We start from the raw sequence: 24,109 nt of genomic DNA on the forward strand, positions 1-24,109 counted from the left end.
TGGGGTTAACATTGCTGGTTACGAGCGTGCTTTGGAACAATGCATTCTTCCACGTGCTCAATCTTGTCAACGGCTCCGGCGGAATTGCCGAACTCCTCATTAGTAGTTACAGCATTCTCAAAGGATGCATTCCTTCTCTCTGGGCCAAATAAGGTGACTATAAGGACAAAAGCAAAGACGCAACCTACAAATATGGCCATGACTTTTGCGTAGTCGTAGATGGGTTCGCCACTTGGTGAAGTCATTGGGAACTGTTCACCAATTGTCGTTTCGATTGTCGAAGAGGCTGAAGCGGCAAGGTTACCTAATTGATAACTGATTCCAACGACAAATGCACGTAAATCAGGTGGTGCTAACTCCGATAAATGCGAAGGCACGACCCCTAGTCCACCTTGCACACACCATTGTAGAAAGAAAACTCCTGCATTGATACCTGTGCCATCAATAAAAGCCCAAGGGTAAATCAACGCACCTCCAAAGATGCATATCAACATGATCGTCAACCGTCTGCCCAAAAAGTTAGAGATATGGCCGGTAAATACACCGCCAATAAATGCACCGATATTGGCAACGCAATTGGTCACTGTGGCCTTGTTCTCTGAAAAGGAGTATCTCACAGTCAATAGGGTAGGATACAAATCTTGTGATGAATGTGACATAAATGAGAATCCCGACATAAACAAAACAAGGTATATCATCATCAACCAGTAGTTCTTCAACGATTCCACAATTTTCATTTGGAATGTTGGTTGATAAATCCCGTGTTCCTTGTTGTACCTCTCAATCTCCTTTTTTCTTAGAAATGCCTTTGTTTCAGGTAAAGAGGCTCTGAAAAGTGCAAATAGAAAGGAAATACCAGCACCAAACCAAAAGGTAGCTCTCCACTTATGTGACGAATTGTCAGCAATAGCTCTTTTAAATACAACGGCAAGCAAATAACCAAAAGCATAACCCTGTTGCAACAACCCACCAATGAACCCTCTGGCTTCTGTAGGACAATCATCCAATGCAGTGGCAGTGGCATTACCATAAACCCCCCCTAAACAAATACCAAATAGTGCTCTCACGCCTAGAAATTGCCTATAGGTTTTGATAAACCCGCTTCCGATTTCTAGAATACAAACAATTAACAAGTTTGCAACCAAAGGCCATTTTCTACCATACCTATCACCCAAATAACCAAAAGTGATACCCCCCACTGATCTTAGCATCAACACAAGTGTAATCCCCCATGTAATGTCCTTGACGTTCTTATCAAAATCTTTGGCCAATTGTACGGTGTTTAGAGACACTGTAAAGAAATCATACGCGTCCCAGGTCCATGCGCAGAAGGCACTCAGAAACATCAGCCATTGTCTACGACCCATCATTCTCAAGCCTGGCAATGGATTCAACAAATGTTTATTTTGTTTCATCTGTTGCTTTGTTGGCAATAGCTCAGTGAATCTGGTTTTCAGATACCGCTTGATCGTCTCTTTATCCAACTTTGGTGGCCGGCTTTCATTGATGAGTTGGATTTCCTCATCCTCGGACTTATCGAGCTCTTCTCGTGTATGTTGTGACTCTAAATCAGACATTTGCTATCTTTTGGTATTGTGCATAATCAAGCGTCTCAGCTAATCAATTGATCTTGCAAGAAAAAGCATAGGATGTATATTCCCCTTTTATACAGGTAATACTGAAAAATAACCTTTGAAGTCAGGCGTTGCCTAGCAACCAATGGATATACAACAAGCGGGGAAATGGACGGCAGTAATAGATGGTGAGATTTTCATATTGTTTCAATTCCGAAAGCGATGATGTGGCGGAAGTTTTCATCCTGGTTTCTCGGGGGAGGGGAAAATTACACCAAGGGGTTTAGCGCGATTATTGGGGAGGAGAGAGAGAGAAAGGAGCAAATAGTCCCTTGGTACGGAAAATTAATTCTCCGCATCCCATGGAATAATAAGGAGTTGGCAATTCCGACATCGGATTGCTTGAAGTTGTAAACCTTATATTACTGTGTTACTTATAAAGACATATTTAACCAGCTAAGAACTAAAGAAGGAGGGGTATATGGATAAAACGAACTAAAGGGAAAAGCAACAAAGACAAAAGAGGGGTGATACTGGAATCAGGTTATTGGTTGGTCCAAGGCATGCTTATTCCATTCACTCAACTCCTTTGCATGTTCTCTTTCAACTGCAAACTTGACAGCCTCAAATACATTTTCACATTGTTTCTTTGGTGCATATTTAGGCACTGTGTTTGATTGATAGACTCCGGTGTTCACCAAAATGGAGAACCAACTCTCGTCGTGGCTGTTTGCAAATCTAATATCGGATTCAGGGGTATCTCCAACAAAATAGACAGTTGAAGGTGGTGGGAGGTCGTCTGGGGAGGAGAAGGAGTTGGACGAGACCAGCGTAGCGCCACTTGGTTGGTTGATTTTCAACTTGGTCAAGGATTGGAATGTTAGTGGTGCAGAAGAAGGCTGGTCTCGATCACTGGAGTCCTCCTCATCTGACTCTGATTCTGAATCATTAAAGACTGAAGTATATTTGGAGTCGTCATTCGATGAAAACACTGACGTTTGAGTCGTTGAATCTGCTGTTGAGGTTAGCTCGTCAATGTGTTCAGTCAAAATCGATTTTCTCCAAGTATGCAAAACTTTTTCCGCAAATTTGAAAGTTGATCTTTGGGGCTTACCAAATCTTATGACCTTCAATTCTTTGCCAGTATGTTCCCTATACAAGGCGGCAATTGACACCTGTAATGCTCCCATACCATATCTGACCAATCTATAATTGGTTGACCAAACAAAATCAGAATGGGCAAAATAAATTGGAGGACCATCTTCAAAAGTCTCTGAAATGGTGCCCATATAACCTTCCTTCGACATCAACAACTCTAAGATAATCTGTTGATCTGCTGCCCAGTTTCTTGAATCAGCGAAAACCATAATGGCGTCGATTTTCGTTTGGGAGAAATCAACATCCTGATGGTCGTCACAATATGAGAGGTCTTCCTCAGTCATTGTATAGTAGGGAGTAACCGATGGGTCCCACTTCATTATATCGTACGGGGTGTAGACATTTTTGAACCCGTATTTTTTAGCAACATTTCTACAGGTGTTCCCCACACCGCCAACAACAAGGACGTTTTTATAGACATCAGAGAGCTCCTTCATTGGCGTGTGGCCTTGAACTATTTGGTCAACAGCAATATCGGTCTGCAAGCGTCTGGACAAGTCTTGTGCACGCACGCTCTCATGTTTGCCGCCACCATTTGTAACGAAAATATAGGGGACCTTGATGTTGTAAGGATTGTCGCCTTCTAAGTACTTGATTGCCCGAACACCAGGCTCTAGCGTGTCTGGTCCTCTCACAAGAACACCGTCAATGTCAAATGCAAATGCATACGAGGCCACTCTGGGATGGTCAATCATATCCTTTTTAAACTTTGGAAGGTCCTTCTCCATAGAGGAGCGGTTGAGATCAACATCAACCGTCGGAATTAGCGGGCGAGGGAGGTTGGCTAGTTGGGACATTGAAGGGATAGCAGAAACAAATTGGTCAGACAAGGAAATAGAGGAGACCCTCTTCTTCTTCTCCGGGACAAGTTGGTCAATGTTGTCGTTATTCAAATAAGATGTAGGATTATCAACTGACATGTTTCTTTTTGTGTTTTCTTTTTTTTGTTTTTCAGTGTCGGTTTTTTTTTTTCACTCTTTTCTTTTGATTGCTGGATTGACTGTTGCAAAAGAAACAAACCTGGCTAGTAATAAAAGACAAGATTAAAATAAAGGTAAATGGTAATACTCTATATGAATATTTGAATATATGGATATATATATATTATTAATATATACATATGTATGAAGATAGAAAATACACCTCCAGTACAAGAACAACGATTTGCAGTCAAGTGTGTGTATCCATATATACCTTAGGAATACAATCTCCTTTTATAAGCCATTGGCCGCATATAGGAGAGCATAACCAGCATGCATAGATTGCCATTTGGGGGCTCTGCACAAAATAGACTTTGTTTGTTGCCCGCCCTGAAATAGACAAATTAGAAAATCCTGTTGCGGGGAAAGGACGGGGGTCCGGCACAAGAACGGATGCGCCTCCTCGTCTTCCCCCCCTTGATGTCATAATGACGTACATGTGTGTGTTAAACATGCCCAATGCGGGCAACTGCATACACACTTGTCGTCCGTGCACTTTTATGTGCCTCCCCCCCCCCCCCCCCCCCTTTGCCGTCACTTTCTGCGCTTGTAGTAGTTTTCCCTAAAAAGCAGCTTTGCAACAAGATGGACCCAGAACACGTGCACGGCCAATGCGCCACACGCAGGCGGCATTTCTCGCTGTAGATTCGTGAGATCGAAATGATGGACTCGCCACAGCACCAGGCCGAGAACGAGCGCATGCGCCACCAGCAGAAGGGGCGAGCAGACACGGACGAGAATATACCCAATGAGCAAACACCACCCTCTGGAGTCCAGCTGGGCAAAGTCGTCTGTGTCGTCGCGTCGGTACCCGCCGGTGTCGTAGTCGTTGCGATTGAGAAAGTCGGAGTAGCTCAAATACCGTTGTGGAGTGGCATTGGCGGTAGTGTTGCTGTCGGCATTAGTGTCTGTGCTAGTGGTAGCAGTGTCTATGCTAGTGGTAGCATTAGTGTCTGTGCTAACTGTAACATTAACGCCCTTGTTGGTGCTGTGAGGTGCAGCGTCTTCTCTGACATTGTCTTCCCCATAAGTGTAGTCGAGATTTAGCCTTCTTCGGTATCCCATTGTAGTTTACCTCTTCGATTTACGGTATATATCCGTGATTTCCTCGAAATACAAACCCAATTCCAGTCTTGGAATGACGTATCAAATTTAATCCATCTAGTGTATATCTATCTACAAGTCTGTCAATGTATTATCCATGACCTTGCGTTGCCCTTTGGCATAGCCCTCACCACTCCCTACGGGGGATCCATGCGCGCTTATCTTTTCGTTTGTTCCTTCCGTATACGCGCCATGGAAAATTCTAGCTTTAAGATTCCACGCCTTTGGTCATGTCCCTGCATGGAGGTTGTGTGCCAACGGGGCAGAAACTCACACTCTAGTGATCCGTTAGAGCCAGAGAATGCACGTCTCATGCATTATATGCATCTACTCCAAGTACTCCCTCTCATGTAGATCATATGGACAAGTATATGATTGAGTGTCTAGAGTGGGGCCGAAATATTCGTAGCCCCCTTCCCCCCTTTAGAGAACTCGTCTACGTATGTAGTATGTGCTTCTCCATAGCTGATGCAACATACGTTATTTGGAGATTGGGAAAATATCTAACCTTATCTCCATCTGGGGGTGTCATACAACTATCTACTTCGTTGTTCTTGCTTCTTCTTCTTCTTCTCCTTCTTCTTCTCCTTCTTCTTGGCCTCTCCGACGTCATTGACAACATAGCCTTCTTTCCCTTTATGCCTCTTTGCAGGTGGCCTGTCTCGCCATAGGCCATCCTCTTGGTGGAATGGTAAACATCCATTTGTTTGTATGCATGTAGTAAATGTGTTATATTCATAGACGAATCGAACCCTGATAAATTCTTCAGTGTCACCTCTCCTGGCATCTTTTGGATGCATAATATCCAGTTGCCTCCTTGGCTATACTGTGCACAGGATCAGCTCTTAGAAATGGAAGTCGTATGTGGCCATTTGTTTGGAACCGTTTAGTGTTGGCACCCACAATGCGGTAGCAAACCCAATGGTTTCCTTCTTGGACTGAATGCGGGGCAAAAACACTCAAATCAAGTTTGGCCAGACATGTAGGACAGTTGCAGAGGTGCTATAGCAACCAGTAAAGAAGAACAAAGGAAACTACGCGTGTAGGATACGACGGTTACAGTTGTAGGCCCCTCTCTCACAAGAGCTGCAAACTCGGAATTGTCTTGCTTTCCTTCACTTGGACAACTCGGTATGCTCCTAGCTTTTTGGAGACAGTATACTCAATAAAAGCCTGCAGGTATAATTTTGCAACTACATGTCTCCACTAGGTAATATCGTCTAAAGTTGTTTCCACATATAGGCCTGATTTGTTTTTTTCCCCTAAAAAGCCCTCATATGCAGTTCTATGAAATGATCGCTGAAAGTGCGTTTCTCTTGATATGGGGGGAGGAGCAGATTCCTTGTTGGTGTTTGGCATTCCACATTTAAGAAGTTCAAGTTAGAAATGAAATTGTAAAGAAATGTGCAATGAGGAAGGGAAGAAAATAAAAGACCCACTTGTATTTGGCCCAAATACGGTATTTACCTACGCTACAAGACTTAAACTCATATGTCGGGCATGATCTTGAGCTACTCTTTCTGATGGTATAAACTTTTCGTCGGTTTATCTCTCAAGTGCATATAAGAATTGGTCCTATACTACCAACCCCCTTGGGGTCTAACGCCTGCTAAACATGTTTGGCTCTCTGCAAGGTCCTAGTTTTCATTTAGATTTTCTTGTTATAGAATGCCACACTTGAACAAGATATATCCAGCTGGCTTGCTGCCTTAATATAAAATAGAAGGGTGTCTCTCTTACAGATTTTCTTTTGATGTTCCCCCTCCCTAATAATTAGAAATAACTCTACGCTGTACGTCCAGGAACTGAACAAAGTTGAGCTTCCTCCTTTCTATTTTAAGTTACTTGCAATTTTTCAGTCCATTCGGTTCCTTATGCAAAACGCATTACTTCAACTATGTGTTTCTTTATTTTACTCTAGATTAGTACTTACTCTACTGTGTATTTTAAATATAGGAAGTGTATTTAGTAGGGTGCGTTTTTATGGGCATTGAAGATACTGTTTTCATTCTTATGGACAACCAACTTTAGCAAAATAAGTTGAATTTTGCTAGTGTTTCTGTTTTAATGGTACAGAATAAAGAGTTTTTTTTACTGTGTATTGCAGGTAATACTTTTTGAGGATAAATTCAAGCTGTTAGAATATCCATCTAGTAAAACGGGCATTTCTTTCAGTGAAAGAGATATGTAAACGTTTCATATATGGAAAAGCTCGCGTCGAGTTGTCAAACTCAGGTTTTCAAAATTTTCAAAATTTAATTTGACAAAACCCTTTGGGTCTTCTATTAGTTAGAAAATTATATGAGATAGCTTTCTAGGTTTGTTTTTATAGATAACTCAACTATTGTTACTTCAGTTTCATTTAAAAACATCAGTATACTATGTTGTTAATTCAAAATGCTGAACATCACTACAGCAAGAATGACCTTTATTTCAATGACAGCATAAGTGGCCGAGCGGTCTAAGGCGACAGACTCAAGTTCTGTTACTCGTAAGAGTGCGCAGGTTCGAACCCTGTCTTATGCATTGTTCATTAAATTTTTTAATGCTTGTTGAGAATTGTGTTTTTTTTATCAAGTTGAACATTATGTACAGGTTCATGGCATCGTAAGAAAGATACTATTGCCTTGTTTCTATCCATGATTCACATAAACATATTTAATATTATATAAAAGCTTCACCTCATTATTTAGTGGAATACTCTGTCATTACGTTCAAATCGTTCATTTCGACATCCACCAATTCAATGTCGTCCTTGCCTGTAATTTCGTTTTGATCGAACCTGTATTTGTTGTACCATAAGATATCGGTAAAAGTAATCAACAACCCAATCCCGTTGATCAAGCTAAAGGTATCTCCAAATACAATCCAGCTTAAAAAAATAGTTAGTAACTCTTTGAAAATCCCAGCAACGGACAAAGTAAGTAGTGAGGCATACTGCAACAAAACAAACTCAGATATTGTCATAAAGAACGCCAAAAAGCCGGGTATAATCATTAAACCAATCGTTCCCCAAGAACCTTTGTTTTCCCAGATTGGTGCATGTAAAAACTCACCAACCCCTTCGACTGCAGACCCAACCATCAGTAACACAAAAAACATTCCAGGTGATATATACATCATTGTTAAAATGGGATTTCTTGTATGTTTGTTCTTTTTTAGCATTATTTGAGTCAATGCCCACCTCAAACCAGACATACATGCTGCTAAAAGAACCAATGTTACGCCTAAAAAAATATGACTTGGTTTCAACAATTCCCTGGCTGATACCGACTCTGGATCATCATGCTGACCATAAATCATCATTGAAACACCAAATACCATCAATGTGACAATCATTGATATTTTCAAATTTAGTTTCTCCAATTTGAAGAATACCCCCCACATCAATACAAATATTAAGGAAGATGTTTTCACCATTGTGTACAAAGATAATGTGATGAATCTGAACGCCGTGTTACCCAATCCAATATCTCCAGCAGAGGCAACACTACAGGGGAAGATCTTAGTTGCATAATCTTTCAGGGGCATCGTATACGTTGTATCGCCATACTTCTCGATTCTGAATCTTGGAAATATCAATAGCGTACATACTGAAAGAAATGTCAAAATCAACTGATGGAACGATGTTATCAAAATAGGAAAGGAAAAATCGAGCTTTGAAGTCGAAAACATCCATCGATTATACACACTAATTGACATGGAAAACGCATACCACAAGGTGATCGATATAAGTGTAATATTTAGATTTGGATACCTCGAATAAAGGGCGGCCCAAATATTCTGTCGTGATGATTGAATAGGCTCTTCTTTTGGAACAGCTTCTTCGGTTAAATTATCAATTTCTTGATCCACTACAAGTGATTGAGATCGGCGGTGGATTGGAGATGCAGGCGACCTAGGTATCTCAGGAAGACTCGTCAAGGTGTCAACTGGTTGCAGCAATCCCATATCTAAAGTAGTTGATCTTGACCTAGTCATGGGAACAGGAATTGGGTACGGGTCATCCAAAATCTGGGTAAAATAACATACACGAGACAATTGAGTTTAGATGAGAGCAGTGTGAGGAGTACAATTTTCACAGGCACTAATAAAGGAAGTACGTTTTGGTGTGAATGAACGAAAAAAAAAACAAAAAAACAACAATACGATTCGCACCTGTATGGCACAGTCAGTTGGTGTTCAAGTGCATTTCACTCTTTTGGCAGTAAGGCAAGATGTAATAATTTATCAAGAGGATGATAATGAAGAGATGGGCAAAACGAGAGGTACAATTATCCGTTTCATACAGTAGTTGTAGGCCACAATGTAATGACGAAAACCTTGAACTGTGCCGACACAGACACAGTATTTTGCCAGGGCGGGCAGATATCCGGTTTTGGAGGTTGGAGAATCCCGAAACGAAAATCCAGCAACCCATTGTAGCAAGAACAATGAAATTCAGCGGATAGGTGTTTATCGTCTGGATATTTGAGTTTCCACGTGGGAAAACCCGACGTGAAGCTTGGGTATTTCCCTTATTACTAGGTTATTACTTCTCAACACGTGGGTTCCTATTACTACAAGGGGGATGTACATCCACTTAACCGTTGTAAAATGGAACATGCCTATAAATAGGGAACATCTCTCATCGAAAGTAGCAACAGGTGAAGCAATGAAAACTTTCGAATAACCAAAAGACAGCAACCAAACATAGGATATCAATGTTGAGTTTACCAGTTCTGGCCACCCTAATCAGTGCAATTTCTGCATTACCAATTGGTAGTGATTCACGTATTCCGTCTCCAACATCTTCAGAGGATCTCTTCCCCACTGATATTGGTTTCTTTGGTGTAACAGCCACCAATTCTGCACCTTTTATGGCACAAACAGACGGTGCAGCTATTACCTATGGCGTTCCAACTTCGTCTTATACATTGGCGCAGCCAATTGAAACCGCCATCCAGGCCAAGGACCACAGGGAAGGTGATCAAAACATTTTCCAGCTTATGGGTAATCTATCTCCATACTACATCAGTGATGGTTGGGGCGTCTACGACTACGCAATCCCAGGCCAATGCTCCATCTCACAAGTCCATTTGTTATCAAGACATGGTAGTAGATATCCAACAGATCCGCTGGTTATCGGTAAGTTGCTCGATAATAAGAATTACACGGTAACTGGTGAATTGGAATTTTTAAACGATTGGAAATATTTACAAGGTGTTAATATTTTAACCAAGCTAGGTAACCAACAACTATTTGATAAGGGTGTTAGAACCTTCTTCAGGTATGGCCAATTGCAGGATTGGAATGAAGATGCCGAAAAGATAGTAGCAAGGACGACATCACAGGAACGTATCACCTCAAGTGCGGAATACTTCCTTGCAGGGTTCTATGGTTTGGACTGGTATGACAAGGCCAATTTGGAAATTATTATTGAATCTAATGGATACAATGACACGCTTGCACCTTACGAGCATTGTCCGCTAACAGATAAAACTGAAGCTACTGCCTCTATTCCAGCTGATGGATTCTTAGAGAAGTACACTAAGAAGGCAGTTGAAAGACTTAACAAACAGATCAAAGGTTTAACTTTTAATGCCAAGAGCATCCATCAAATGCAAGAACTATGCGCATACGAGACTAACAACAATGGCTTTTCCCACTTTTGCGGTTTATTTACTCAACAAGAATGGGAGGACTATGAATATTATAACTCTTGGACTTGGTACAACAGCAATATGTTTGGCTCACCTAATGGCAGAGCTATGGGTGCTGGTTGGGTTGAGGAGTTTAAACAAAGATTGACAGATTCAAATGACTTTGATTGGAACACTTTAGCGTTACAAAACACTACCCTTGATACAAACCCAACATACTTCCCTGTTGACCAGAAGTTATACTTCGATTTTTCACATGACTCAGTTATTAGTAACATTTTTACTGCTCTTGGCATGGAGCAGTTCAAGACGAATTTCACCGTTGACGGATCTCTCAGAGAAACGAATTTCCAATTATCAAAGGTTGTGCCATTTGCCTCACAGACATACTTTGAGATCATTGAATGTGATGGTGAGGTTTCAGCAAACAGAACGGAGCCAGAGACGAGCAGCAACAGCACTACGGGCACTCCAAACAAGTATGTGCACATGATATTGAATGACCATACTATTGACTTGTCGAAGAACTTTCCGGAGTACTGCAGCCCAAGAGTGGACGGATGGTGTGAATTTGATAGCTTTGTCAAATACCTGGACACGCTCTGGGAGGTTGCGGATTTTGAAGAGGCTTGCTTTAGTGGAACCTATAATACTACCCAGATTGTCACCGATGGTGCACCAGAAAAGTAATTTTTCATCTAGAAGCTTAACATTTTCTTTGTTATACTACCATTATTATATATATTTCTATTTCGTTATTGTTTAATTCAAGTAAAAAAAAAATAAATTGATCAAGTATAATATATTTTTTTCAGCAAAAGACCATTATTATTGTTCCAGGTTATAACATATTACTAGCTGGAGTCCTAAACAGAAATATGGGACATCAGTTGTTCTATTCATTCCTATGCATCAGTTCAGACCCTTTCCGACCGTCATCTGATCAATCATGATATATAGTCATTTTCTGCTAGCCCTGCGTAATGTATAAGAGTGACATTTTCTACGATTTTTAAGAACTTTTCACGCTTGTGCTTCTTCATATGATGAGAAAGATAATGTAGTATGTTATGCAGAGAAAATCAAGTTTATAAAAGCATGCTATGGCACACTGCAAAGAAACTGGTTGATAAATCAGACCAAGCTCAAAAGATCTTTTCCCATTGTTCCGCTATATGAGACTGTCAATAAGACTCAATATACATCAGCTTCAATGGAAAAAACCAGCTAATATACTAGACTTTCAAGGGTATGTGGCTTTGTTTGCTAATGCTAAAAAGGTCCAATGTGCACTACTACCACGAGAAAGGGAATTGGGTTGAAGAAGTAGAGCATCACAAGAACCACTTTGGCGGCACAGCATTTACAGCATGTTACATGTTTACTCCACCCGTTACTTAAGATTTAGTATATTTGTCTTACCACTTTCCAGAGAATCTACACATCTCTCTCAAATCGCAAAAAAACCTGAAAAACAGCCGTTGAATACGCATTCAACCCAAACATCATTGAGAGAGTTCTAAAAAACGGATCAATGAAGCATTTAGTAATGTTCCTCGTGTATAGTAGGTATTTGGAATGTAAAGCCCGTACCGAATCAGCAATTAGTTATGAATTGTTTAAATCCCTTGCTACACTAGCTTACCTTATTCTTATTGGGTACGTGAACTTGCAAAGGTTGGTGCTTATCAAACAAAAAAGAAAGGAAACAAGAGGGAACACTCCTTTCCAAGAATGGCTGTGCCGGTTAAGATGGTGAACTGTATTGGAGTACCAAATCTTGTTGAGGCCAAAATTCATCAGCGGAAAATAACATAATTTTTTCAATGTGGGACTCAAAACTAGCACGGTTGCACACAACGTACTTAGAGAATATATGTGAGTACGGCAATTTGTATGACTGCACATTTCTTAGTTAAAAAGTTCCCCTGTAACGGAGGGAAACACATTGAATCCCCGTTCAAACAATCAGTGGTGTATTTCTTTACTGATATTCGTGATATACTTATGCACGTTTTCCTCTTATGATTAGGCCACACGTGGGGTTGATCAACAATAGGAAAGTATAAAGAAAGTTAAATTTATCAACGAATAGAACAATGTTGCACGTGCTTACCTTTGCTGGTGCTGTTGTAATTACGACTGTAACCATGAAGAAGGCTAGACCCCTTTCTAAGATTAAGCATATTCCTTAAATTGAAGGTCTGTCCTATGTTGGTGTTTTTTCTTTTTCGAAATAGCTGCAGTGAAAAACCTTTACCAAAGGTACCATGCTACAATTACCAGTGTTAGTTACTTTGGTTAGTGCAGTTTCAGGATTACCAATTGGTAGTGATTCACTCATTGCAACTTCTACATCTACAGAAGAGCTCTTTCCAACAGATATTGGCTATTATGGTAAGACTGGGACAAGTATTGCACCTTTTATGGCACAAACAGACGGTGCAGCTATTACCTATGGCGTTCCAACTTCGTCTTATACATTGGCGCAGCCAATTGAAACCGCCATCCAGGCCAAGGACCACAGGGAAGGTGATCAAAACATTTTCCAGCTTATGGGCAGTCATTCTCCATACTACATCAGTGATGGTTGGGGCGTCTACGACTACGCAATCCCAGGCCAATGCTCCATCTCACAAGTCCATTTGTTATCAAGACATGGTAGTAGATATCCAACAGGTTCAATAGAAACAGCTGAATTGTTGTCAAAGAAGAACTATTCAGTCAATGGTGAACTAGAGTTTCTAAAGGACTGGAAATATTCGGAAGGTGTTGGTGTTTTGACCAAACTTGGTAATCAACAATTGTTTGATAAGGGAGTCAGGACGTTCTTCAGATATGGCCAATTGCAGGACTGGAATGAAGATGCCATGAAGATTGTGGCAAGAACGACATCTCAGGAGCGTATGACTTTTAGTGCGGAATACTTCCTTGCAGGGTTCTATGGTTTAGACTGGCACGACAAGGCCAATTTGGAGATTATCATTGAGGACAAGGGGTACAATAATACACTGTCTCCAAAGTACGCATGTGATATAAAATCCAAGACTGAAGAAACGACTAGAGATGTTACAACTCCGTTGCTTGAGAGATACACAAAAAAGGCTGTTGAAAGGCTCAATAATCAAATAGAAGGTATTAGATTTAGTGCTGAAAACATCTATGAAATGCAGGATTTATGTGCATATGAGACAAACAATAATGGGTTTTCCCACTTTTGTGGTTTGTTCACTCAACAGGAATGGGAGGATTATGAATACTATAACTCTTGGGTTTGGTACAACAAAAACATGTTTGGTTCGTCTAACAGCAGAGCTAAAGGAGTTGGCTGGGTTGAAGAGTTCAAACAAAGACTAACAGGATCAAGCAAGTTTAACTGGGAGACACTAGCTTCCCAGAACACTACTCTTGATACGAATCCAACATATTTTCCCGTTGACCAGAAGCTTTACTTTGATTTTTCACATGATACGGTAATCACTCATATTTTTACTGCTCTTGGCATGGAGCAGTTCAAGACGAATTTCACCGTTGACGGATCTCTCAGAGAAACGAATTTCCAATTATCAAAGGTTGTGCCATTTGCCTCACAGACATACTTTGAGATCATTGAATGTGATGGTGAGGTTTCAGCAAACAGAACGGAGCCAGAGACGAGCAGCAACAGCACTACGGGCACTCCAAACAAGTATGTGCACATGATATTGAATGACCATACTATTGACTTGTCGAAGAACTTTCCGGAGTACTGCAGCCCAAGAGTGGACGGATGGTGTGAATTTGATAGCTTTGTCAAATACCTGGACACGCTCTGGGAGGTTGCGGATTTTGAAGAGGCTTGCTTTAGTGGAACCTATAATACTACCCAGATTGTCACCGATGGTGCACCCAACATATAGATTGTATACTTTGTTTCTACATAGCCTCTAACAACAATTGCTAGTTTCGAAAAGAAATCCAGTGATTTTACAGTTGGTGGTATCTTACCAAGACTTTAATTACTTCTATATAGTGTGTAAACAATGTTGGAACAATTCTGAAAAGAATGCTGACGCAGTTACTCTAAAAACTTTGCATAATCCGCATGCGGCTGAAACTTACTTTAAACCTTATTTATAAGAGTAGTATTGTTGATGGCACTATCGAATTAAAAGAAGTACAGAAATACCCGTGCTTCTATGCATAGCAGCAAGATAAACACCGGTTGAGAAGCGGAGACAAACGGGTATTTCCCGAACCAGGTCCCACTATCTTTAAAAGAAGCCAAGATAAATCACAAGAAGTTTTACAGTGAAAGATTGCGCCCTTTCTTTTACAAAAAGTCCAGCCAATAGAGAATTAGATACATCGTTATCAAAATGTGAGCTTTGAAAACCTATCTAAACTTCAGATAATTATATTTCCTCTTTTCGGTAAAACAAAACACTTTAGAAATAACAATAGAATGTGGTTGTACTGTGATGGCCAATTATGCTAAAATGGTACTTGGGCTATAAACAAGGAGGTTGCCGATACTGAATAAACCCCTCTTACCTAAATTTTGCATTTTGTCTGGACTGTGAACTCTACACTAAACAATGCAGAAATTATTGTTACTAGCTACCTCAATTACTACTATTTCTGCATTACCAATAGGCATTGATACCCCGGTTGCCAATGTTACCTTGTCAGAGGATTTGTTCCCCACCGATATTGGGTTTCTTGGGAAAACAGCTACAGCTGATGCTCCATTCCTAGCGGAAACCAATGGTGCGGCAATTACCTATGGTGTTCCGACATCTTCTTATACATTGCCACAGCCAATTGAGACAGCTATCCAAGCTAGAGACCATAGGAATGGCGACCAAAATATCTATGAGTTATTTGGAAGTTTATCTCCTTATTATGTTAGTGATGGTTGGGGGGTTTATGATTACGGATTACCCAAACAGTGTTCGATTAACCAGGTTCATGTTTTATCAAGGCATGGAAGTAGGTACCCAACAAGCCCAAACAGTTTAAGTAAGTTACTTTCGCATAAGAATTACACCGTATCGGGGGAATTGGAGTTTCTAAACAATTGGAAGTATTTACAGGGATCGGGAATCTTAACAAAACTTGGTAATCAACAATTGTTTGATAAGGGAGTCAGGACGTTCTTCAGATATGGCCAATTGCAGGACTGGAATGAAGATGCCATGAAGATTGTGGCAAGAACGACATCTCAGGAGCGTATGACTTTTAGTGCGGAATACTTCCTTGCAGGGTTCTATGGTTTAGACTGGCACGACAAGGCCAATTTGGAGATTATCATTGAGGCAAAAGGTTTTAACAATTCCCTCGTACCTTACGAGAATTGTCCTCTTAATGGAAAGACGTATGCCATTGCCCCATTATCAGCAGATGGTTTTCTTGAAAAGTATACCATGAAAGCGGTAGATAGACTCAACAGCCAAGCTGAAGGAATCGTATTTGATGCTAAAAGTGTGAAAGAAATGCAGGATTTATGCGCATACGAGACTAACAACAATGGCTTTTCCCACTTTTGTGGTTTGTTCACTCAACAGGAATGGGAGGACTATGAATATTATAACTCTTGGACTTGGTACAACAGCAATATGTTTGGCTCACCAAATGGCAGAGCTATTGGAATAAGTTGGGTTGAAGAGTTCAAACAAAGACTAACAGGATCAAGTAAGTTTAACTGGGAGACATTAGGGTTGCAAAACACCACCCTTGATGCAAACCCAACATACTTCCCTGTTGACCAGAAGTTATACTTCGATTTCTCACATGATTCTATCATTACTAGTATTTTTACTGCTCTTGGCATGGAGCAGTTCAAGACGAATTTCACCGTTGACGGATCTCTCAGAGAAACGAATTTCCAATTATCAAAGGTTGTGCCATTTGCCTCACAGACATACTTTGAGATCATTGAATGTGATGGTGAGGTTTCAGCAAACAGAACGGAGCCAGAGACGAGCAGCAACAGCACTACGGGCACTCCAAACAAGTATGTGCACATGATATTGAATGACCATACTATTGACTTGTCGAAGAACTTTCCGGAGTACTGCAGCCCAAGAGTGGACGGATGGTGTGAATTTGATAGCTTTGTCAAATACCTGGACACGCTCTGGGAGGTTGCGGATTTTGAAGAGGCTTGCTTTAGTGGAACCTATAACACTACCCAGATTGTTAAAAACGGTGCCCCAAACTCGTAGATTAGATATGTTGTCTTTATTTTGATGACAATTAGTTTTTCGTTGGAATGGTGGTTAGAGTCTACTTAAAACATAGGTTTAAATCACTCGGACCACCATTGAAAGCTAGATACCGTAGTCTCTAAGAAAACGAGATTTGTTATATTGTTTATCTACTGCAACTAACTAATTAGTGAAGTTGATTACGATCGTTGAAAGCTCATTACACATTATCTAAATTCTAAAGCAAAAAGAAAAAGTAACTTAAACCCAATTAACCGGATTCCTAGTAACTTTTAGCAATTCGGCTTCTCTCGAACCCTCCTCGGGCTCATGGTTATATAACCACGTAGCAGTCTTAGGCAAACTCATCAAAATAGACTCAACCCTTGAACCTGGAGTTTGCAATCCAAACTTTGTACCTCTATCATAGACAAGGTTGAATTCAACGTATCTACCTCTTCTGATTTGTTGCCATTCTTTTTCCTTTTCTGTATATGGATCGTCTTTATGTTTAGCAACTAGCGGAACATAAGAAGGCAACATTGCATTGAAGCAAGATTCTGCCATCTCAAGACATTTTTGAGGTGGTAGTCTATTAAAATCATCGTAGAAAATACCACCTACACCTCTAGTTTCACCTCTATGGGCGATAAAGAAATATTTATCACACCATTCTTTGAATTCCGGGAACAATTCCTTACCAAAAGGATCCAATGCTTCCTTGTGTAACTTGTGGAAATGGATGGCATCCTCTTTATACAAGTAACTAGGCGTCAAATCTGCACCACCACCGAACCACCAAGTTTGCGTTGTACCATCTGGGTTCATGATTTCAAAATATCTGTAATTCAAATGCATCGTTGGAGCATGAGGGTTCCAAGGATGTAAAACCATGGACAACCCACAGGCAAAAAAACCAACGGTACCTTCACTGCTGGTCTGGATATCCTTGTGGTCATTCTTCATACGCTCAATAGCGCCTGGTGGTAGGGTTCCATGAACTACGGAAACATTGACACCAGCCTTCTCAAAAGTGTCACCATCAGCTAGAACCATGGAACGTCCACCACCGCCATTATTACCACGTTCCCATTCATCTGGTCTGAACCTAGCCGTTGGTTCTAGAGTTTCTAAACCAGCGCAAATTTCTGCCTGTTTAGCACGAACTAAACGTTCCATCTGGACTTTAATAGGTAATGAAGGATCAAGTACGGACATTCTATTCTTATTCTCGAATGTCAACTTTGTTTGTTTGTTTGTTTGTTTGTTTGTTTGTTTGTTCTGTCTGTTGCTTTATTGGCGAAATGGTAGCGGTGTTTAGAGGGAAGTTGCAGGAAGCTATTAGGGGTGAACTAACGGTTTATATAGTTGTCGTTCTAGTGTAGTGGTTTTTGAATGAAATGGAAAAGTCGTTACACCAGAGTTCGTTTCGCTAAACGATGAACGATCGATCGAATAACTCTCATTTTCCCATTATTAATTTTTTTCGGAAGAAAAAACCAGTTGTAACGCCATTTTTATCTGAATTTATTTAATAATATATACAACAAAATACATATATTTGTGTGTAGGCTAACGTAATCGAAATAAGCAAAAAAAACAACGAAACTCTTGTAGCTAAATGGGTATAAAAAAGAAACTACACTACTCTACACTATACTATACTAAACTAAAATATATTGTTAACAAGACAACTATACATATTTTTTCTTTCTTTCTTTCGTTCTCTCTAACTGGATATAAATGATAACGCCGACCATGTAACAAAAACAGGTATTTTTACCCTTTTATTTTCTTGTTTGTTTGTTTGTTTGTATGTTTTTCCTTTCTTTTCTTACTTCTTGGCAGTGTACTTCCTTCTGCCCTTCTTGACTTTCAAATGGGTCTTGTAGTGCTGCATGCAGTTGTCCTGGCGAGAAAACCTTGCATTACAGTCTTTCCAAGGACACACGTGGTTCTTGGCCCCTGTATGGATTCGGTGATGTCTCGCCAAATGGCCAGATGTTGTGAACCCCTTATCACAGATCTTGCAGATATATTTCCTCACTGTGCCAGTGGCAAGATTGCTCGTCTTGGTATTCGTGGCCGTGGAGGTGTTGCTTGTATTGCCTGTACTGTTGGTAGTGTCATTATCGCCAGTAATGACGTTTGTCGTTGGGGTCGCAGCGGTTTTGGAAGTGGTGCTATTCAAACTTGGGTAGTTGTTATCTCCGACGACGGGGATGTGCGCGGAACTAAGCGGTACAGAAGCGGAAGTGGACAATTTGTTTGGAATTGCATTACCATCAAGTACAGAAATCCCACGTGAATTTGACAAGTAGGGTCCGTTAATGGAGGCATGAGGCGTTAAGAGTGAGATGTTTGGGTTCAATGGCGGAAGAGGAGGAGGCGGAGGGAGGGCATGGATATCGTTGAGGACCATGCTCAAACTAGGTAGTTTTTGTCTTTGGGTATCGGTTTCATTGATATTGACGCTGGTGTTTGTTGCAAGGATACTAACATTGGTCTGTGTGTTTCTAGGTGGGTATGTATTGATGCTTGTGTTGAGAGGATGTAGTCCCGACGACTGTGCTGTGTATGGATAGTAATTATAACGATGTAGAGGATGCACAAGAGGCATAGGTAGATGGATAGGAGGAGGTAGCATGTTTCAATTGAATTGTGTTTATTTTGGGTTATACACTGATCCTACTATAGGGGTCCACGTCGTTTCCCCGTTGGAGGGAGGGAGAACATGCCAATTTCCAGCTGGGGTGTGCTTCCCTTTTATTCTGATATGAATGTCAATACACGATGCCGTAGAGCGAGATGGACAGTAGCTGAAAAAAAAGCGGAAACGGTGTTCCCGCTGGTGAGGGGAGTGTCAGGGTCTGGCGCGGGCGGATAATTGCATCTGTTTCCACACATCTGGAAAATCCCTCAGGGTAAGGAGAGGGGGTGAGGGGTCTCATCCTTGCGAACAGGGCGCCCCTTGTGAAGGGCATTATCATGTGTGTACTGTTTTTTTCCTCAATGGTCCCAAGGGAGGGGGAAGGGGCGGCAGTTTTGCCGCCGCCACGGAGTTTACATTGTGCGTTAGTGGTATGTAGTGTGATAACAATAGGCATGCTAGCGCCACTAAATATACAGTTTGCTTTCTAAAATGGAGGTAGTAATGATCACTATTTGGTAATAAAGTAGGCTTTCTCTGTAGGAGTCTATAAATAACGATCCAAGAGATTTTGAATAGGGAGGGACAAGGGGGAGGGGAAGGAAAAGGCCCGAGGGAGCAGGGCACGGCGCGATAAATGGAACCCTACAAGTAAACGCCGAAAAGTATTGTGTTACAGAATGGATAGTTCTTTAACCCGAGAGATTGGCAGTACAATATAAGGGAAAACTAGTAGGGTGCAAAAAAAAAACAAAAAAAAAACAACCATTACAACCGTGTAAATGCACGCTAGTGTACCGTTTAGTCGCTAGTGGTCTTTTCTCTTGTGCAGAAATTAGGAACTAGTGCGGTGGATAATCCTGGTATAAGGGAGTAGCGCCGTGCAAGGAAAAGAGTGGCGCGGCGCGGAAGATATCAGGAGTAAGCGAATGTTATTGGGCAGAGGGGTCCAAGTTCCCATTGGCCAGGACGGAGTGTCGGAACCTAAAAATGAAAATCGATTGTGCGGGTGTCGGAGTTAGAGTGGGTGGTAATTTTCTTTTTGTTGTTGTAGCTGTTGTTTTCTCCTTTATTGTACGAGATTCCGTAAACACGTGGATTAAATAAAACAACCGCCATGCGTAGTAGACGCAGAGGAGCAATTAATGATGTGGCTCGGTCCGCGGCAAGTGCGGACCGCCCCGAAACAGGAAGGTATCTCCGTGAGGTCAGGCCCCTCCTATGTCATGTCATGTTTATATATATATATATATTACCTATACATCATATACATTCACTATCTAGATTACACAATACGTCATTATTTGGAAAATTAGTCAGTTGATTGCTTGGCAGCTTGTTTATACCTCATTTTGTTTTACTCTTCTAAATAGTGATTAAATCGTCATTGTACCATTCCATGTTCCCCCCTCTCGCATTCGGAAACGGGTCGGCTTGGCACCCACTCGTTTCTTTTTCCTCCCGTGGTGTTTCCTCTTCCCCCCCCCACATGAGATCCAAAAGTAACGGCGAATTTGCCTATTACGGCAAGTGTGACGATTCCTTTTTTTTTCACATTTTCGCATTTTCGCATTTTTGCATTTTCGCATTTTCGCATTTTCGCATTTACGCATTTCCCTATTTTCTCTGCAAAGGGAATGTGGAGAACTGACACTGTCTCGTCCCAATAGTTTAGACATTCCCTTGTAGACGTGCATCTCATATAAAAAAAAAAATAAAAAAAAACACACACTCACAGAGACTCACACATGTGGGTCATTATTTCCTTGTCGATTGATATCCATAAACATATACTGTCCTTTATTGGCGCATAGATTAACCAATAGACTATCTAATAATCACATCCTTGTGTTGTACATCGTTTGTTACCTCCACCCCTCCCCCACTTGTGTCCCATTGTCCTTAGTCGATGCCTTCTAGCAAATATCCACTCTCCCCTTCAATGAGAGCTCCAAACTCGCCCCTCTCCCAACCTTCAAGGAAAACCTCAATTGCTGAAATGTTGTCTTCGCCCCCCCCATTGGAGAATACCGACTTCAACATCAATTCTAATTCCTCTCTGTCAAATCTCGAATTGAATAATCCAAATAGCGTGCCTCACTCCCCTGCAGTGTCCTCGATTTCCTCAATTCTTAACCAGGACGACTTGGTCAATAACTACGGAACCGATAACGAGGAATATGCATCCTCAATGATGATTTCTAGAAACCCTTCTACTTCCTCAACGGCCTCTCATTTCTTAAATGGCGCCTCTCTTGAATGGCAAGACATTAAGTTGTCCGAATTGGTGGAACAGAATAAGTTGATACGTATCTCTGACAATATAAGTGTCGAGCAGGCATTCCAGACTTTGGTTGAAAATGGGCTAACTTCCGTACCTGTAGAGTCCACCCCAAACGATTTGGATTGCTTAACTTTCGATTACACAGACTTGAATACTTATTTACTCTTGGTTTTAAACAAGTTGAAAATCGAAAACCTGAATAGCATAGATTATGAACCAAAATCTCAAATCTTGGATTATATTAAGGCCGCCCAGACAGGTAAACAAGTGCCGGTCTCCTTTGTTATTAGACTATCCCATAAAAATCCGTTTTTGAAATTGAACGAATCGGATACATTGTCGACTGTTGTTGAAATCTTGGGTACCGGAGTACATCGAATTGCAATTATTAATAACAACAAGTTGACCGGAATCTTATCTCAGAGGAGATTGGTGAAGTTCTTGTGGGATAATGCTAGACGTTTCCCTTCAATGGAAGGCTTGTTGTCATCCTCAATCAGATCTTTACATATCGGCTCCTCAAATCCAGTCTCTATTTTTGGTGATGAACCCCTAATCGAAGCCTTGATGAAAATGCACAACTTAAAAATGTCTTCTCTCGCAGTTGTTGACAGAAATTACCATTTGTTGGGTAATATCTCGGTCACTGATGTTAGGTTGGTTTCTTCATCTTCCAAGTCCGATCTATTGTATAAATCTTCATTACACTTTATCTCAGTCATACTAAATTCAAGAGGTTTAGAGAATGGGAAAGACTCCTTCCCGATTTTCCATGTTACTGCCCAGACTTCCTTAGGTAGGGCAATAGCTAAACTGGTTGCTACAAAGGCCCACAGGCTATGGATCGTCAAGCCCGAGAGTGCATCCTCCACGCCGTCTTCCCAAGATTCAAACTCTAAACATAGCCACAACCACAGCCACAGCCATAGCCACAGCCATAATCATAAGCTTGAAGATGATGTACATGCGACAGGTAAATTGGTTGGTGTTTTATCATTGACGGATATCTTGAGTTTGTACGCCAAGACGTTAGGCAAGGCCCACGTTGAACCGAGCTTAGCTAGACGACAACGTAGAAGATCCAGCTCAGGTGTGAGTGCATTGAGCAATGGAAGCCTCGAGATGTTTAGAAAGAGTATCTCCGAGAGTAGCCAACGGTGATTATCATTGAATACTATTCAACAATTCTTCATCTACCTAATAAACTACTAAATAACTATTTATTTTCCTTTTTTGTTCCTTTTACACATTTTTTTCTGTTTCCCTTATTGTTTCGTCCTGTATATCTTATTTAATACGTTACCTAATGTCGAATAAATAGGTTGGTTCGCGTGGCGCTTCCCCCGCTTTTCGGACATGGTCGGATTTATGTGAAGAATGTATTAATCTGACAAATTTAAGGGTCTCAGCAAATTAACGTCGAGGACGCAAAACGAGCATGTAATCAACAAAAATGAAATACTACGAAAACCAAAGGCAAAAAAATACACGTGTTCTTTACGGCAGACGCCATCACTAAAAGAACCTTTCCCCAGGTTCTTGAAACCAGTTATAAGAAGATGTTTCTTGAGGTCGTAACCTAGTTTAAGTTGGTGGACTTTTTTTGCGTTTCCCCCCTCCAGCCAAAATTAATTCTACAAGGTATATATGGAGCCAATAGGTTGAAACTTTCTTTTTCCATTTGGTTAGTATACTATTTTCTGTCTGCGGACTATTTAGGTTTAACTATTGGAAAAGTTATGCTTCTTATTGACATGGTGAAACTAGTGACAACCGAATATAGATAATAAAGGGGAGGGAAACGGGTCCAAGCCCATAAATGTAGGCAGTTTACAAGCTGAAAAATCAACTCTCTCATGAACTTCCCGTTGTCACATGTAAACAAATAAATGTCGGTGTTGAAATGTGAATATGATATTCCTTCTACTGGTTAGTACTTTGTACGATCTTGCAATAAATCAAGGGTACTCCCAATTAGAGTGCACAACGTCGCCATGCGAAAGTTACACCTAAGTGTTCACAACAAAAAAAAATGAGCAATGTAATATTCCATTAGGAAGAAGGAAACCAACTTTTGATGAATAATAAAAGTAGGTGTGCACTTATCATCATCTCTGTAGGAACCTGATTTCTAAGAGGAGCCAAAAAGGAGTTCAACAACAGCACTGGCTTCTTCGGATCCAGATCTTTGCATTTCCAGAAAGGATACTATATCCGATAGTGTATTTGCTAGTTTCTTTATCGTACAGCATCCATCACTGTTGGGAGAAGGACAACTAATTGTCTTGTCTCTGTATCAATATCATGCTGTTTCCCATTCAGGCAGATCTCGGCTGCATCGACTAGCCGCACTGGTTTCCTAGAAAGGAATTTTCCACCGCAAAATTGTACCTACAAATTTCCACGGTGGGAATACCCTTATCAGAATTCACATTAAATGATAAGCAAAGGTTGGGTGGGTGAATCAAATAGTTAAGTTAAAAGAAAAGCTAAAATACTTCTTGCAATGACTTAACTTTATGCTGAAAC

General features: G+C 40.8%; 10 protein-coding genes and 1 non-coding gene across 11 annotated transcripts; 5 read left to right on the forward strand and 6 right to left on the reverse strand.

Moving 5' to 3' along the window:
• Positions 1-5: 5 nt before the first annotated feature.
• Positions 6-1,577, reverse strand: C5L36_0A05580 (uncharacterized protein; the record flags this gene model as incomplete). The annotated part of the gene is made up of 1 exon (XM_029463580.1): positions 6-1,577. One exon carries the CDS (start codon positions 1,575-1,577, stop codon positions 6-8), a length of 1,572 nt encoding a protein of 523 aa, XP_029319440.1.
• A 536-nt stretch (positions 1,578-2,113) lies between these two features.
• Positions 2,114-3,652, reverse strand: C5L36_0A05590 (uncharacterized protein; the record flags this gene model as incomplete). The annotated part of the gene is made up of 1 exon (XM_029463581.1): positions 2,114-3,652. One exon carries the CDS (start codon positions 3,650-3,652, stop codon positions 2,114-2,116), a length of 1,539 nt encoding a protein of 512 aa, XP_029319441.1.
• Positions 3,653-4,246: 594 nt separating this feature from the next.
• C5L36_0A05600 (uncharacterized protein) lies at positions 4,247-4,777 on the reverse strand (the record flags this gene model as incomplete). Its single annotated transcript, XM_029463582.1, has 1 exon — positions 4,247-4,777. The coding sequence occupies one exon, from the start codon at positions 4,775-4,777 to the stop codon at positions 4,247-4,249; it is 531 nt and encodes a 176-aa protein (XP_029319442.1).
• A 2,481-nt stretch (positions 4,778-7,258) lies between these two features.
• On the forward strand, positions 7,259-7,342 carry C5L36_0Atrna4L. Its single transcript has one exon. It is a non-coding gene; the product is annotated as a tRNA-Leu (tRNA).
• A 159-nt stretch (positions 7,343-7,501) lies between these two features.
• C5L36_0A05610 (uncharacterized protein) lies at positions 7,502-8,797 on the reverse strand (the record flags this gene model as incomplete). Its single annotated transcript, XM_029463583.1, has 1 exon — positions 7,502-8,797. The coding sequence occupies one exon, from the start codon at positions 8,795-8,797 to the stop codon at positions 7,502-7,504; it is 1,296 nt and encodes a 431-aa protein (XP_029319443.1).
• Positions 8,798-9,519: 722 nt separating this feature from the next.
• On the forward strand, positions 9,520-11,148 carry C5L36_0A05620 (uncharacterized protein; the record flags this gene model as incomplete). The annotated part of the gene is made up of 1 exon (XM_029463584.1): positions 9,520-11,148. One exon carries the CDS (start codon positions 9,520-9,522, stop codon positions 11,146-11,148), a length of 1,629 nt encoding a protein of 542 aa, XP_029319444.1.
• A 1,580-nt stretch (positions 11,149-12,728) lies between these two features.
• Positions 12,729-14,357, forward strand: C5L36_0A05630 (uncharacterized protein; the record flags this gene model as incomplete). Its single annotated transcript, XM_029463585.1, has 1 exon — positions 12,729-14,357. One exon carries the CDS (start codon positions 12,729-12,731, stop codon positions 14,355-14,357), a length of 1,629 nt encoding a protein of 542 aa, XP_029319445.1.
• A 678-nt stretch (positions 14,358-15,035) lies between these two features.
• C5L36_0A05640 (uncharacterized protein) lies at positions 15,036-16,664 on the forward strand (the record flags this gene model as incomplete). The annotated part of the gene is made up of 1 exon (XM_029463586.1): positions 15,036-16,664. The coding sequence occupies one exon, from the start codon at positions 15,036-15,038 to the stop codon at positions 16,662-16,664; it is 1,629 nt and encodes a 542-aa protein (XP_029319446.1).
• Positions 16,665-16,907: 243 nt separating this feature from the next.
• On the reverse strand, positions 16,908-17,864 carry C5L36_0A05650 (uncharacterized protein; the record flags this gene model as incomplete). Its single annotated transcript, XM_029463587.1, has 1 exon — positions 16,908-17,864. The coding sequence occupies one exon, from the start codon at positions 17,862-17,864 to the stop codon at positions 16,908-16,910; it is 957 nt and encodes a 318-aa protein (XP_029319447.1).
• Positions 17,865-18,480: 616 nt separating this feature from the next.
• On the reverse strand, positions 18,481-19,293 carry C5L36_0A05660 (uncharacterized protein; the record flags this gene model as incomplete). The annotated part of the gene is made up of 1 exon (XM_029463588.1): positions 18,481-19,293. The coding sequence occupies one exon, from the start codon at positions 19,291-19,293 to the stop codon at positions 18,481-18,483; it is 813 nt and encodes a 270-aa protein (XP_029319448.1).
• A 1,912-nt stretch (positions 19,294-21,205) lies between these two features.
• C5L36_0A05670 (uncharacterized protein) lies at positions 21,206-22,741 on the forward strand (the record flags this gene model as incomplete). The annotated part of the gene is made up of 1 exon (XM_029463589.1): positions 21,206-22,741. One exon carries the CDS (start codon positions 21,206-21,208, stop codon positions 22,739-22,741), a length of 1,536 nt encoding a protein of 511 aa, XP_029319449.1.
• Positions 22,742-24,109: the final 1,368 nt, after the last annotated feature.

The sequence above is a fragment of the Pichia kudriavzevii genome, chromosome 1 (genome assembly GCF_003054445.1).
Source record: "Pichia kudriavzevii chromosome 1, complete sequence".
NCBI classification, from domain to species: domain Eukaryota; kingdom Fungi; phylum Ascomycota; class Pichiomycetes; order Pichiales; family Pichiaceae; genus Pichia; species Pichia kudriavzevii.